The sequence below is a fragment of the Eublepharis macularius genome, chromosome 2 (assembly GCF_028583425.1).
Source record: "Eublepharis macularius isolate TG4126 chromosome 2, MPM_Emac_v1.0, whole genome shotgun sequence".
In the NCBI taxonomy this organism is placed as follows: Eukaryota; Metazoa; Chordata; class Lepidosauria; order Squamata; family Eublepharidae; genus Eublepharis; species Eublepharis macularius.
This window is the reverse complement of record NC_072791.1, coordinates 152,795,561-152,808,011: the sequence shown is the minus strand read 5'-3', so window position 1 is coordinate 152,808,011 and position 12,451 is coordinate 152,795,561. Positions and strand designations below refer to the sequence as shown.

General features: G+C 45.0%; 1 protein-coding gene across 2 annotated transcripts in view; it reads right to left on the bottom strand.

Annotated features, from left to right (window-relative positions):
- AGBL2 (AGBL carboxypeptidase 2) overlaps window positions 1-12,451 on the bottom strand; it is a 57,683-nt gene that overhangs the window by 10,340 nt on the left and 34,892 nt on the right. The window contains exons 14-16 of one of the 2 annotated variants that reach the window (XM_054972826.1): window positions 10,658-10,777; window positions 8,174-8,284; window positions 2,540-2,615 (exon numbers count right to left, since the gene is read on the bottom strand). In XM_054972826.1, the coding sequence (XP_054828801.1) occupies window positions 2,540-2,615; window positions 8,174-8,284; window positions 10,658-10,777 (307 nt within the window). The remainder of the gene's footprint in view (window positions 1-2,539; window positions 2,616-8,173; window positions 8,285-10,657; window positions 10,778-12,451) is intronic. The other variant, XM_054972827.1, reaches the window with a different exon arrangement.

The following is a 12,451-nucleotide window of genomic DNA, read 5'->3' as shown; positions in this document are numbered from 1 at the left end:
TCACACCAGGGCCGGATCTACGGTTGCCAGTGCCCAGGGCAACCGTAGTCAGGCTCTTGCGCGCACGCTCCTGGGTCGCCCCGCCCACGCAGCAAGCCAGCTGTCCTGGTGCGCTGCGGAGCTGGCGGCAGCGCGAGTGGCTCGGAGGCTGCCCGCGCCATTCACCTGCCCCGCAAGACAAGGGGCGGCTGGCTTGCTCACATGCCCCTTGTCCTGGGGAAAGGTGAACGGTGCAGGCAGCCTCCCAGCCTCCCGTGCTGCCTTTTGCCTTTCCCCAGGACAAGGGGCAGCCGGCTTGCCCGCACACCCCTTGTCCTGGGGAAAGACAAACGACACGGGCAGCCTCCCAGCAACCCGCGCTGCCTTTTGCCTTTCCCCAGGACAAGGGGTGGCTGGCTTGCCCGGGCGCCCCTTGTCCTGGGGAAAGACGAACAGCGCGGGTGGCCTCCCAGCCACCTGCACTGCCTTTTGCTTTTCCCGCAAGCCAGCCGCCCCTTGTCCTGCGGGAAAGGCAAAAGGCAGCGCGGGTGGCTGGGAGGCTGCCTGCGCCGTTCAACTTTCCTCAGGCGTGCTCCTGGGGCTGGCAACTGCGCCCGGCGCCCCCTCTTTGGCGGCGCTGGGGGCATACTACCCCCCTTCCCCCCCCGTCGATCCAGCCCTGATTCACACACACACATACACTTAGAACAGATGGGGGGGATCTATCCCTGCCTCTCCAAATAGAGAGAGACACCCCGTCAACATGTTTCAGCCAGCTTTTTTAAAAAAGCAGGGACTGAATCCTCCGTTCCTCCCCACCCGATTTTAAAAGCAAGCAGCCAGTCTTCAAAAAGCATATTTTAAACACACACACAGAACAGTGAATGAGGTTTTCCCACAAAATAGTGTTTTAAAAGCAGGTTAAAAACAGAGAGTGACAGACAGAAAAACACCCATGCCTCCTACAAAGCCCCGTTTTTTTAAAAAGCAAAAAACCTTTGTGCCCATGGCTTCAGAACACCCCCTTCCCCCTCCCTCCCCTGGGTTGCTGCTCCGTGGTTGGAAGGAAGCCTGCTAATCAAGGAAAGCTGGACTTCCATTTGGTTTTCCAGGGTGACAGAACAGAAGGAGGGCAAACACAGCTCAGGCATTCCCCTGGCTCCGTTGCTAGGGGAATAGATTATTGGCGCCTGAGTGTCTGGCTCTCCAATTAGATCATGATGAACCCCCTGATCAAGCCCCCCCCCTGAACGCTGGATCAGTCACCGTGGACGGAACCGATTAGCTGAGTCACGATGGCGCAAACATCATTATCGGGGTTTTTTTCACATCGTGATTCCGATTGCGCCCATCTCTAGTTAGGACCCCCCCACTCCAAATAGTAACAAAATCAAGGAATGAGTTCCTGAGAGATGTACGAGAGGCATGGTACCAAGTACATCATGGAAGACTCCAAGGACCACTCTTAAAGAAGTGCACGAAGGTGGTCAGAAGAGGACTAAGTTGAATGGTGCTCAACACTTCTTTTGAGGCATACACAGAAGAGGCAAAACTGTCCTTGAAGGAGGAGAAATGAGTGCCAGTGTTTGAACTAGAGCACACAAACTTTCTGGAATTGTTTTTGTGCCAGCACAGAACTCCATATGTAGGACTGCATAGAGACAATGAAGAACAGAAATATCTTGTGGGAACCACAAGAGCAGAGGGATATAAAATGTTCAGCAATCAGAAAACCTAAATTCTGCTGCTTGGATATATTGCAAACGAAACATATTTGCAGAGATTGTCAGTAGATCAAACCCCTGCAATAATGTTCTTTAAATGATCCTGGACAGTGCTACCCAGTCTCCTCTTAACTATCTACAGAAAATGAGATACTGTGATTTGTCAGAGATTAGGAGTGATGTTTTAAAGTGGATATTCAAGTTTGTTGACATTAGGAAAAATGGATCTTATGAAAATGATTATAAACAATATTTAATTTTGTAACATCTTGTCTGATTAATTAATAATACATTTCTCCACATTATAACAAAAACTGGGGCTATATAAACCATGCCAATGTTCCTCTATAGTTTGTGTCAAAATGGTTTCATGGGTTTATCATACAGTGTAGAGCTGTGCCCTGGAAAAGCTAAAGCAGATTGTTAAAGCAGAAGTATTATATATTGGTGTGGTAGTTGCAAGCAGAAGAATACCTGCAATAGATGTTCCAGTGTGCATGTATGCTTTCATTAAGCCCTTTAAAGGGGGGGGGGGGTTGCAATGTGAATGTGATTGCAGTGTGACAAGCTCATCACTCCATTGGCCTATATGGGATTAAAGGGTGCAGGTGCAAATTAGGAAAAAAGGAGACAGACTCTTCTCTCCCCTGTCATGCTTGAGCAGTCAGCAGATATTCAGTCAATGGTGCCATGATAATGGTGAGGGTTGAGAATATTAAATGTTTGTCTCCATACAGCTGATGTAATATTTAAATAGCTTCTGTTAGGCCTTCACTGCAATACATACGCAGAAAAATAAAGCCATTTTTTATAAACTGTGCAGTTAAATTTCAGACCTGGATGTTCCTCTTGAGCAGTATCCGGGTTTTCTCCTGGCATTACTGAAGACACTGAATCTTCTAATTCCTTCTCCTTGTATTTAAAAAAAATGAATAAATTAGTTTTCTTTGCATTCTTTGTAGATATACCTGTATACATCATTTGTTCTTCTGGTGTAAATTGTGACCTGTTAAAGAGGTAAATTTACCTTTTTTTGTACTCTATAAAGAACATCACCTTGACAAGTTTTGGAAATCCCTGCTTCAATAGTGACATTTCAATCTTTCAGGGCACTGCATTGGTCCCCAGAGCCCTGATGAAAGCCACGATAAATTTACCATGTGGATGGTCAGTTATAGATTTTAATTAAATGTGCTCTTCCGCACAGAAACAGTTGATTAGAGCACCTTCCTATTAAAAGCAATATATAAGCATTTAAAGCAGTTTATAAATTAGGGTATTTCTGGTCCAGTGAAAGAAACCTAGATAGGACAAAAAATTAAAAATATACAAAAGAAAGGAAAAATGTCAATATTAAATAAAACAATATACAACAAAATACCTTTGGAGGTCATGGAAAGGAAAATGATTGCTGGAAGGAATACTGGGAATAGTCATTTTATTAACTTGGAGTACAGATGGGATAAAACTAGAATGGAGAATAATGTTAGAAAACAAACAGATGTAATAATGCTTAAGAGAGTTGAAGGCTTTGCAAATCAAGATACCATCAGTAGCTGTATAGAGATGCACAGCTCCTTAGATAGCACAGAACTGCTCAGAATGGCCACAACAAAACATATTCTTCATCCTTTTCCATCTATGTGAAATCACTGCTGTCAGGTTCTGTCTTGGGTGATGCCTTGTGAGGTGCTGGGCCGCCTGACCTTGATACGGGGATGCTGTCAGGGAATGTGCAGGTTCCCGCTCTGTGGACAGAGGGGGGGGCACATCACCCTCACTCCCTCTCATTCCCTTCGCAGGCCTGCTGCACCTGAGTCCTGGCTGCCTTTCCTTCCTTCTCACCTTCTGCAGCCCCCAGACTCCTGTCCCTCTCCTTCATCTTCCGTCCTCTTCCTCCTCTCAGCTTCTCTTGCTCTCGCTCAACTCCACTACCCTCCTACACAACCCACATGCCCTGTGGGTGGATTCTCCTTATATCCTTTCCCCTATTCCCAGCTCCACCTGCCAGCCATGCCCTCCCCTGCACTCTAGCCACAGCCTTCAATGTCTCAGACAGCCACACCTGGGTTTTCTCTGCTGGCTGCCTTGATCAACCACAGTCGTGCTTTCCTGGCTGGCTGGCAAGCTTTCCCTGCTGAATGCCTCAGGTCGCCACACTTGGGATGGCTTTGCTCCCAGCTTTTCCTGGTCCTGGCTAATCCCCTCTATCTTGCCTGGAGGCTGGGGCATGGTCCTGAGCTGCCTTTGCTGCTGGTTTTCCTCCCCTGCCGGTAAGGTTGCTGGCTGACTGCCCTTGCTTTCTGAGCCTTCTACCTTGGGACTGTTCCCTCCCTGGTGGTCCTCACTCTCCTGGCCTGTCCCCTGGGCCTTCCACCAGAGGGTGGGGCTAGCTGGCTTCCACCTGCCCTGCCTGACTCTCTGGGGCTTGGGTGCTGCTCTGCCCTCCTGAGACTGGGGCATCTCTCTTTCTCCTTCTGTTGCCAGCCTGGTCTGGTCCTGGGTGTCCATTGGTGTGTCTGGGTAGCTGTCCCCCAGCTGCCTCCCATCCCCTCCTTTTGGCAGGTCTGGGGACTGGGCCCCAGACTCCAGACAACTGCATCTCTCCTTTTTTCAACAGTGGCCCTGTTCCAGAGCTTTTCAAATTATCTTAGAGGAGGAGGGTTGCCTTGAAGATGCTCAAATCTTTTTACACAAGGGACACCCCACACTCTGCAAGGCCTGCTGGATAGCTCATACATTTGTCAGGAAATTGTACCATACATCTGAGTAAATACAGACTATATCTGATAACAGGTACTATCTCTAATATTATTTGTGTGTGCGGCTAAATGAATCTTCTGACTATGGGGGAGGAAATGTGTTTCAGATGGGTCAAAATGCCACAATTCATTTTCTAGCCCTTCAGATACACAGAACTTCCTGTCCTGATATCCATATTTGTGAGTCTAAGCTGTTTTCTGACAATGTTTTTTTTTTTTGCCTCATGACATTTATCCAGATCTAGAAGATTGGTGAATGCAAACCTTGCTTGAGTATGTAACATTTTTCGGTTTGGGGGGGGGTAGTTGGTTTTGTAGTATAATGGCATAGTACCCGAGCATCACAAAGGTGTTTGTATAAAGTGAAGTGTGTTGATGCTGAAAACTGATGAAGTGAATTTTGAAACGTAACATTTATTGAAGAGATTTTAAAAAGAAAAGATTGTAGTGCAATAAATAAAGTGAAAAATACGTACAACCTTTATTTTTCTACTGAAGGACCTCTTTGTAGATCTCATGGGTGGTTTTCCCCTCAGGTGCTAGGATCACCAGGCTGCTGGGTGAGCTCACTCTGAAGCAAGCCAAGTAGAACTTCCCATGTGAGAAGCAGTCCTCCCTCAAGTCAATTTTTGCCACCATCAGTGTCTGCCCCTAGGACTTGTTGATCGTCATAGCAAAGCAGACCTTGAGGGGGAACTGCAGTCTCTTGAACTCGAAGAGGTTATCTGATGGTATGAATGGTATGCGTGATATGAACACCAACTCCCCCCACCTCCCCAGCACTGCTGGTGAACAACGTGGCCTCGATGATGTTCCTGAAGAGGGCTTTCACTCATAGTCTGGTGCCATTGCAGAGTTTGGGTGGGCTGAGGTTCTGGAGCAGCATCACTGGAGCCCCCACTTTGAGTAGAAGCTTGTGGGCTGGGAAGCCAGGAGGGTTGAGCATGTTGAGGAACTCCACAGGGTAGTGGACAGCATCATCAATTTGCACCACTGAGTCCACAGATCTGTACTCCATTTCTATCCCATCGAGGGAGTTATGTTTCATTAATGATGGCAGCCTTGTTGTTCATGGGGGTTAGAATGGCATGCTTGCATAGCCCGTCCATAGACTTCTCCATGATAGTGACAATATCAGGGTATATTGTGATTGTTAGGTCTACTAGGGTCGTCACTACTGTGCCCAGGCCTCCAGGGATGGTCACCTTTCCCTTTCCTCGGGATTTGCTGGTACTTGGCCACTGCTGCTCAGTGCACCACAGGAGTACGATGTGCATATTTCTTTGCCGCATCTCTAAGTTGCTTCCTCCTTTTAGCATCGGCAGGGCTTTTTTTCAGCTGGAACGCAGTGGAAGGGAGTTCTGGCACCTCTTGAAAATGGTCACATGGCTGGTGGCCCCACCCTGATCTCCAGACAGAGGGGAGTTTAGATTGCCCTCTGCACCGCTGGAGTGGTGCAGAGGGCAATCTAAATTTCCCTCTATCTGGAGATCAGGGGACAGGGCCACCAGCCATGTGACCATTCTCGCCAAGGGCGATTTAAACTTTTAAAAAGTCCCCCCTTGTTCCAGCTGATCCAAAGTGACATCATTGTGTGGTATTGGGAGTGTGCGCACACGCATGTGGTGCCAGGGGCACCACCTCCTGCCAGAAGTTGCCCCCTGTGTTGGCAACCCACTGAGTTCCACCACCTCTTTTCCCAGAAAAAAAGCCCTGAGCATTGGTATATCTTGCACAATGTCTGCCATGAGGCTTCTTGGGGGCAGTAAGAGATGATGGCTACAAGAGGTGTGAGTTGGAGTTGGACTGAGGGAGGGGTGGTGTGGTGGGCACTTCGGCAGGTTCATGTGAGATGTTTGCATTGAAATGGCCCCTAGAAAGGTTGTGTACCATCTCCCCATGAACATTTAAAAACTCAGTTGTCATACTGACTTTTATATAAAATCTCTTTTCAGGAACCTTGTACTGTCTTTCTTCAACTGTCTGTAGTTTCCTTTACCTGATTTTTACCTCAGAACACAGAGTTCCACAGCTGACCCATTAGGGAGGGGGAGGGTATGAGTAGGCAGGAGCCTGCAAGCCACACAGGAAAGCTTGACCCCACAGGGAGATTGGCAACCCTAGAAGGGAAGGCTGGGAGGTGTATTTTTTCCTCAGGACACATTTAATGATTCCCAGTAGCAACTATATACTCTTTAGAATGTTGGGGAGATAGCCAATCAGGTCGCATATGCAAATGACCTCAGTCAAGAATGGCAGTTGGCGGGGGGGGGGCGGGGGGAGCACCCTGCCAGCCACACAGGGAAGCTGTATCCCTATGGGAAAACACATTTTACCCCTTTTTACCCCCTTAGGGTGCAAATTTCTTAAAATCCCTTCTTAGTGAGCCTCTACACCACAAAAGGAACATCCTGCCCAAATTTCAGGTTTCTAGGTCCAGGAGTTTGGGCTGGGCATTGATGAGTCAGTCAGTCTTTATATATATAGAATATATATAATTATTATATTATATAATTATATATAATTATAATTATAATTATAATTATATATATATATATATATATATATATATATATATATATATATATATATATATATATATATATATATATATATATATATATATATATATATATAATTTATAGTTCGCCATTCTCACTGAGACTCAAGGCAGATTACACAGTGCGAGATTAGTACAGTCAATATCAAGGGTATTTCAAAAAACAATGCCGTCAAGTATATCAATACAAGTTTACAAGGACACAGCGTTAGTAGGAATCCAATAGAGTTGAAGAAATGCTGAAACACAGCATAAGCATAAGGAGTGACATTAGAAAACATATTAACTACCCAGTAGGATCATACTAGAAGCACAAGTAGCACATAGGAGCACAGCCCATACTTAAAGCAACAGACAATACATAAGACAACAGGATATGGTCCCTAACTCATTAGCGAAATATCTGAGACCCCACTCCCTACAATACAGCCTTCCTATCTAAGTAAAAAGTCTGTTTGAATAATTCTGTTTGATTCTCCAAAATATTATATTATTTATTCTCTTGACTAATGATGCTTTCCTTGGCAACATTAAAAGTGCCCTTGGTTCAAACAATTTCTTCATCTCCTTTGTGATAATCTAGAAAAATTGTACTTGTTATATCTTTCATAGTCATGTTTCATCATAATCTAATCTTTGAAGGACTTTTATCTCTTCTAATAAATACACTGGCAAAATGAAATTATTCTAAAAAGAATTTTGAGTACATATTTGGTTTAGCATTATGCTCTGTTGTGCCAGAACCCTGTACACTCCATTCTACAACCTAAAAGTTCAAAAGGGAGTAAGAGCAATCCTAAGTAAGGCCATTTTCACACTGAGTTTTGCACGATCGGTAACTAGTATGAAAACATCCTAAGCCTACTCAGAAGCTTACTCAGGTCTGTTCAATGGGACTTACTTCCAGGAAAGTGTTCTTATGATTGCACTGTAAATTCAAGATTCACTACTATAGCAGCTCCATCATTACCTCTCAAGTATCTTTCACATGTATATTCTAGGAATATTGCTTGATTCATCTTATCAAGCCTCCTTGTATATTTGTTCTGGATGAACTGAGTGTAAAGTACACACGCTCTTTTAGACTTTCTCTGAAAACAAAGAAGCTATAGTGAACAGTAATAGAAAATAATAGTCTACAAACTAACCTGACGTATTACCTGATTAATCTGCTTGTTCTTCTTTTCTGAACTGCTGTCTCTCCGGGATCTCTTGGAAAGACTATGAAGCTTTCCAGGATTTGGAGAAACTGGACTTGCCTAAAAAGATTGAATAAAGATAGTGTATCTTGGTTCACTCTTAAATCAAAATAAGAGAAAGAGCTGAAGAATAAGTTTAGTAAGCTCTCTTAACAGAGGGCCGCAATCCACCACTCTATAACCAACATATGGAAAATATATCCTCCAAAAGAAACACAGTTTGGTTAGCCTTATAAACCCATTGATCAGCTAAAATGAATGCTGATGCTGAGGACTGGATAAGAAAGGGCCAGTGATGGTGCAAGGACCTGTTGGATAGTGCCTGTGCCATCACGTACCTATTTATTTAGATATTTATATCCTGTTTTTCTCCCTAGAGATGACCCAAAGCAGCTAACAACATAGTTTTCTTCTTATCCATTTTATCCTCACAACAACCATTCGCCTAAGATCCCGCAGTGAGTCTCCATGGCAGAGTGGGGATTTGAACCCAGGTTCCTAGATCCTTGTTCAACATCCTAACCACTACACTGAGAGTAAGATCTGTTGATGTGACAACACTCATTCCCAATTAATTTTGTGAGCTTTTAAAATGTATAATTTGTTATATTTCTCTGTCTTTTGAAGCTGAATGCTCTTCTGCTGCACCAGATAAGCACAGGACCATTAATGTAATTCTTTAAAAATAAAGTGGCGGACACTAGTAAGGCCACAATTTACCCCACTACAATACCCCTTCATTCCATTAATCTTTATTTTAATAACCTTTCCTTAGCCTAGACTAAAGGGATGTCTACATCAGTGCATTTTAAATTAATCTGTCACACTGAAATAAGCACACGCAACCAATGTAGTCTGGACCTCATCCTATCACTTTTTTTTTTTGAAAAACATTGTGCCATCTCTCCAGGAACCTGCCTGAGGTAGCTTACAAAATAGAAATAGAAAATTGACAGCTTACAACAACCATTTTCAGACTAAAATAGTGTTAAAAGATCAACCCCCTTAATTAAAAGCCTAAGTGAACAGAAACATTTTGGCTTGGCACCTAAAAGCAACACAGGCACCAGGCAAGTCTCAAGGGGAAAGGCATTCCATAAGCAAGATGCCATGACTGAGAAAGCCCTATCTCTATTTGCCACCTACCTCACCTCTGAAGGTGGGTGGGGGCACAAGGAGCAGGGCTCGTGAGGCAGATCTTAACTGCTGGGCTGGACAATATGAGAGGAGGCAGTCTGTCAAGTTCCTCACAACCACCCTCAGATGTTAATTGTTCTGTCAAACTATAACAAGCCTTCCTATAATGCCAGTTAAACAGAAGAAATCTTAGGCAAAAGCCTTTGGTGGCAGCAAAACCCTTTGGGGAGGCAGCAATATATAGGTGACAGAAATAAAAAAGGGAAGGTGTTGCCAAGATACAAACCTGGGTAAAGTAGAGAATGCTGAAAGTTCTGTATGCGTGAAGGAAAAAAAGTGTGTTGGTTGTGACCAGAGCCCCAGCCCCAACCCACTTAGGGCTTTAAAAGTAAGAACCAGCACTTTGAATTGTGCCAAGAAACAAATGGGCAGCTAGTGCAGATTTGTCAGAACTGGGGTGATACGATCTCTGTGTCCCGCCCCGATAATAGCCTGGCTGCTGCTTTTTGGATGCGCAGAAGTTTCTGGACTGTTTCCAAAGGTAGTCCCATGTGAAGCACATTACAGTAATCACCATCTGGACCACCACAGCCAGATGACACTTTTTGAGAAGGGTATATCAACTGCAGCTGATAAAGGCCTTGTGTGCTCTGCTTCCTGTCTTCTTCATATGAAAGTTAATACCTTATATTAAGAGATATTAGCATTCCCTTGAGTCATTTGTATAGGCTGACAGCGCATTCCTTATTCCAGCCATTACCTTACCCCACTCCCAATTGAAACAGACTGCCTCCTCTCATATTGTCCAGCAGTTAAGATCTGCCTCATGAGCCTCATGAGCCCTGCTCCTTGTGCCCCCACCCATCTTTAAAACACCAGTTTTAAAGTCGGTTTTGTACCAACCACCATAGATGTCTTACTAATTTTTGGTATAGAAAAAGAAAGTTGTTTCTAACCACACAAAGCCCTGATTACACTTATTTACACGTTACAAGGTTACTGACACTGAGTACACAGTAGAAATTAGGCAGCTTCAATGTTACTTTTTTAAAACCACAAGGTGAAAAGGAGGATGTGCATATGTACTATGAAAACGAGGGATAAACTGAAATGAAACAAGAATTATTGTTGCAGAACATGCTAAAAATCCTTAATATGGTCATAAATAGAACATTCACTAGGTAGAAAATGAACAGAATATACCAAAAGACATTCCACTGGGAAAATTTCTAGCTGGCTGATGACATCCACCACCATCCCAGGCAATTATTTGGCCTGATTTGACTTGCCTCTTACCACTGCATCTTCCTGGTGCTTCAATGTACGGCTCAGAGTATATTTCTGATGCAAAACATTTCTTTCCTTCCTTGTTCGCAGGTGTTTCTTTTTCTTCTTTTTCTTCTTCTCATTATAGTCCTCCAGAGAATTCATAAAAAATATTCCCAGTTAAGACATAAATACAGCCATCTACAGATTCAATTGTTACCTGCTTCAGTTGTCAAAGCATTCCTAGATTCTACAGAGATATAATAACTGAGATATAATCTCTGTAGATTCTACAGAGATATAATAATTATTATTCCAATAATTATTATTGGAATAATAATTCCAATTCCTATTGGAATTACTCTGGGGTACAATTACCCTATGGGCTGGATCCCACCAGGTTTTTTTTTGTCCAATCTTGCTAAATTCCCTTCCTTCTTACAGCCTCTCTCTCACACAGATTTTGTCCAGGCAACATCCCCTCTATGGAAGACTCCATACTTCCTTTTTAATCAGTGGAAAAGCTTGTTGGAGCTAACTCAGTGTTATATTTTTACTGTACAGTCCATAAACACAAGATATTGGTTTCTTGGTTGTAGTAGGTCTGTTATTCTGCCACTAATAGCATGCTTATCTTGGGAATTGTACAATTTGCAAGGGGGGGGGACACAGTAGCATAATTATTTCACATATTTGTTGCAAGCAATTTCAATACCTTCACCTTAAGATAGCGCTTCTTCCCCCAGTCAGTGCTTGGCGTTATTATGATTTGCTTTTAACAATATCTTTATTGAAATGGTTTTCCAAAGTGACAGCTGCCACTCAGGGCCGGATCGAGGGGGAGCAGGGGGGGTAGTCTGCCTCCAGCACCGCCAAAGAGAGAGCTCCAGGCGCAGCTGCCAGCCACTGGGAGCGTGCCAGTGGTAGTGCGAGTGGCTGAGCAGCCACTTGCGCCATTTGCAAGCCCAGCAGGACAGGGAACGCGCGGCAAGCTGGCTGTCCCTCAGCCGGGCACGTGAATGGCACGGAGAGCTGGGAGGCTGCCCACGCCACTCGCCAGCCCCGCTGAGGGGGCAGCTGGCTTGCCGTGCACTCCCTGTCCTGCAGGGCAGGTGAATGACGCGAGCGGCCTCTCAGCCCTCTGTTCCATTCACCTGCCTAGCTGAGGGGGCGGCCAGCTTGCCGCATGCTCCCTGTCCTGCTGGGCAAGCGGGTGGCATGGAGGGCTGGGAGGCCGCCCACACCATTCGCCTGCCCCGCAGGACAAGGAGCGCAGGCGGCCTTCCAGCTGCCGGCACTGCCACCGCTCTACTGACGGCACGCCTGCCCTGCATGATGACATCACAAAGTGACATCATCACACAGTGCTGGGAGCGTGTGCGTGCACAGCACGCGCGAGAGGGTGGCCGGACTTCGGTTGTCCCAGGCACCGGGAACCCTAGATTTGGCCCTGCTGCCACTATCCAAACAAACCTTTTATTGTATTGTCGAAGGCTTTCACGGCTGGAGAACGATGGTTGTTGTGAATTTTCTGGGCTGTATAGCTGTGGTCTTGGCGTTGTAGTTCCTGACGTTTCGCCAGCAGCTGTGGCTGGCATCTTCCAGCAGCTGTGACTGGTGCTACACCTCTGAAGACGCCAGTCACAGCTGCTGGCGAAACGTCAGGAACTACAACGCCAAGACCACGGCTATACAGCCCAGAAAATCCACAACAACCAAACCTTTTATTCCTGCACTCATAGTTTGTAATCCCAACAGCATGTCTTCTAGTGACTTAATAAAAATACAAATATAATAAAAAGAAGAGAAATCAAGAAAACTCAA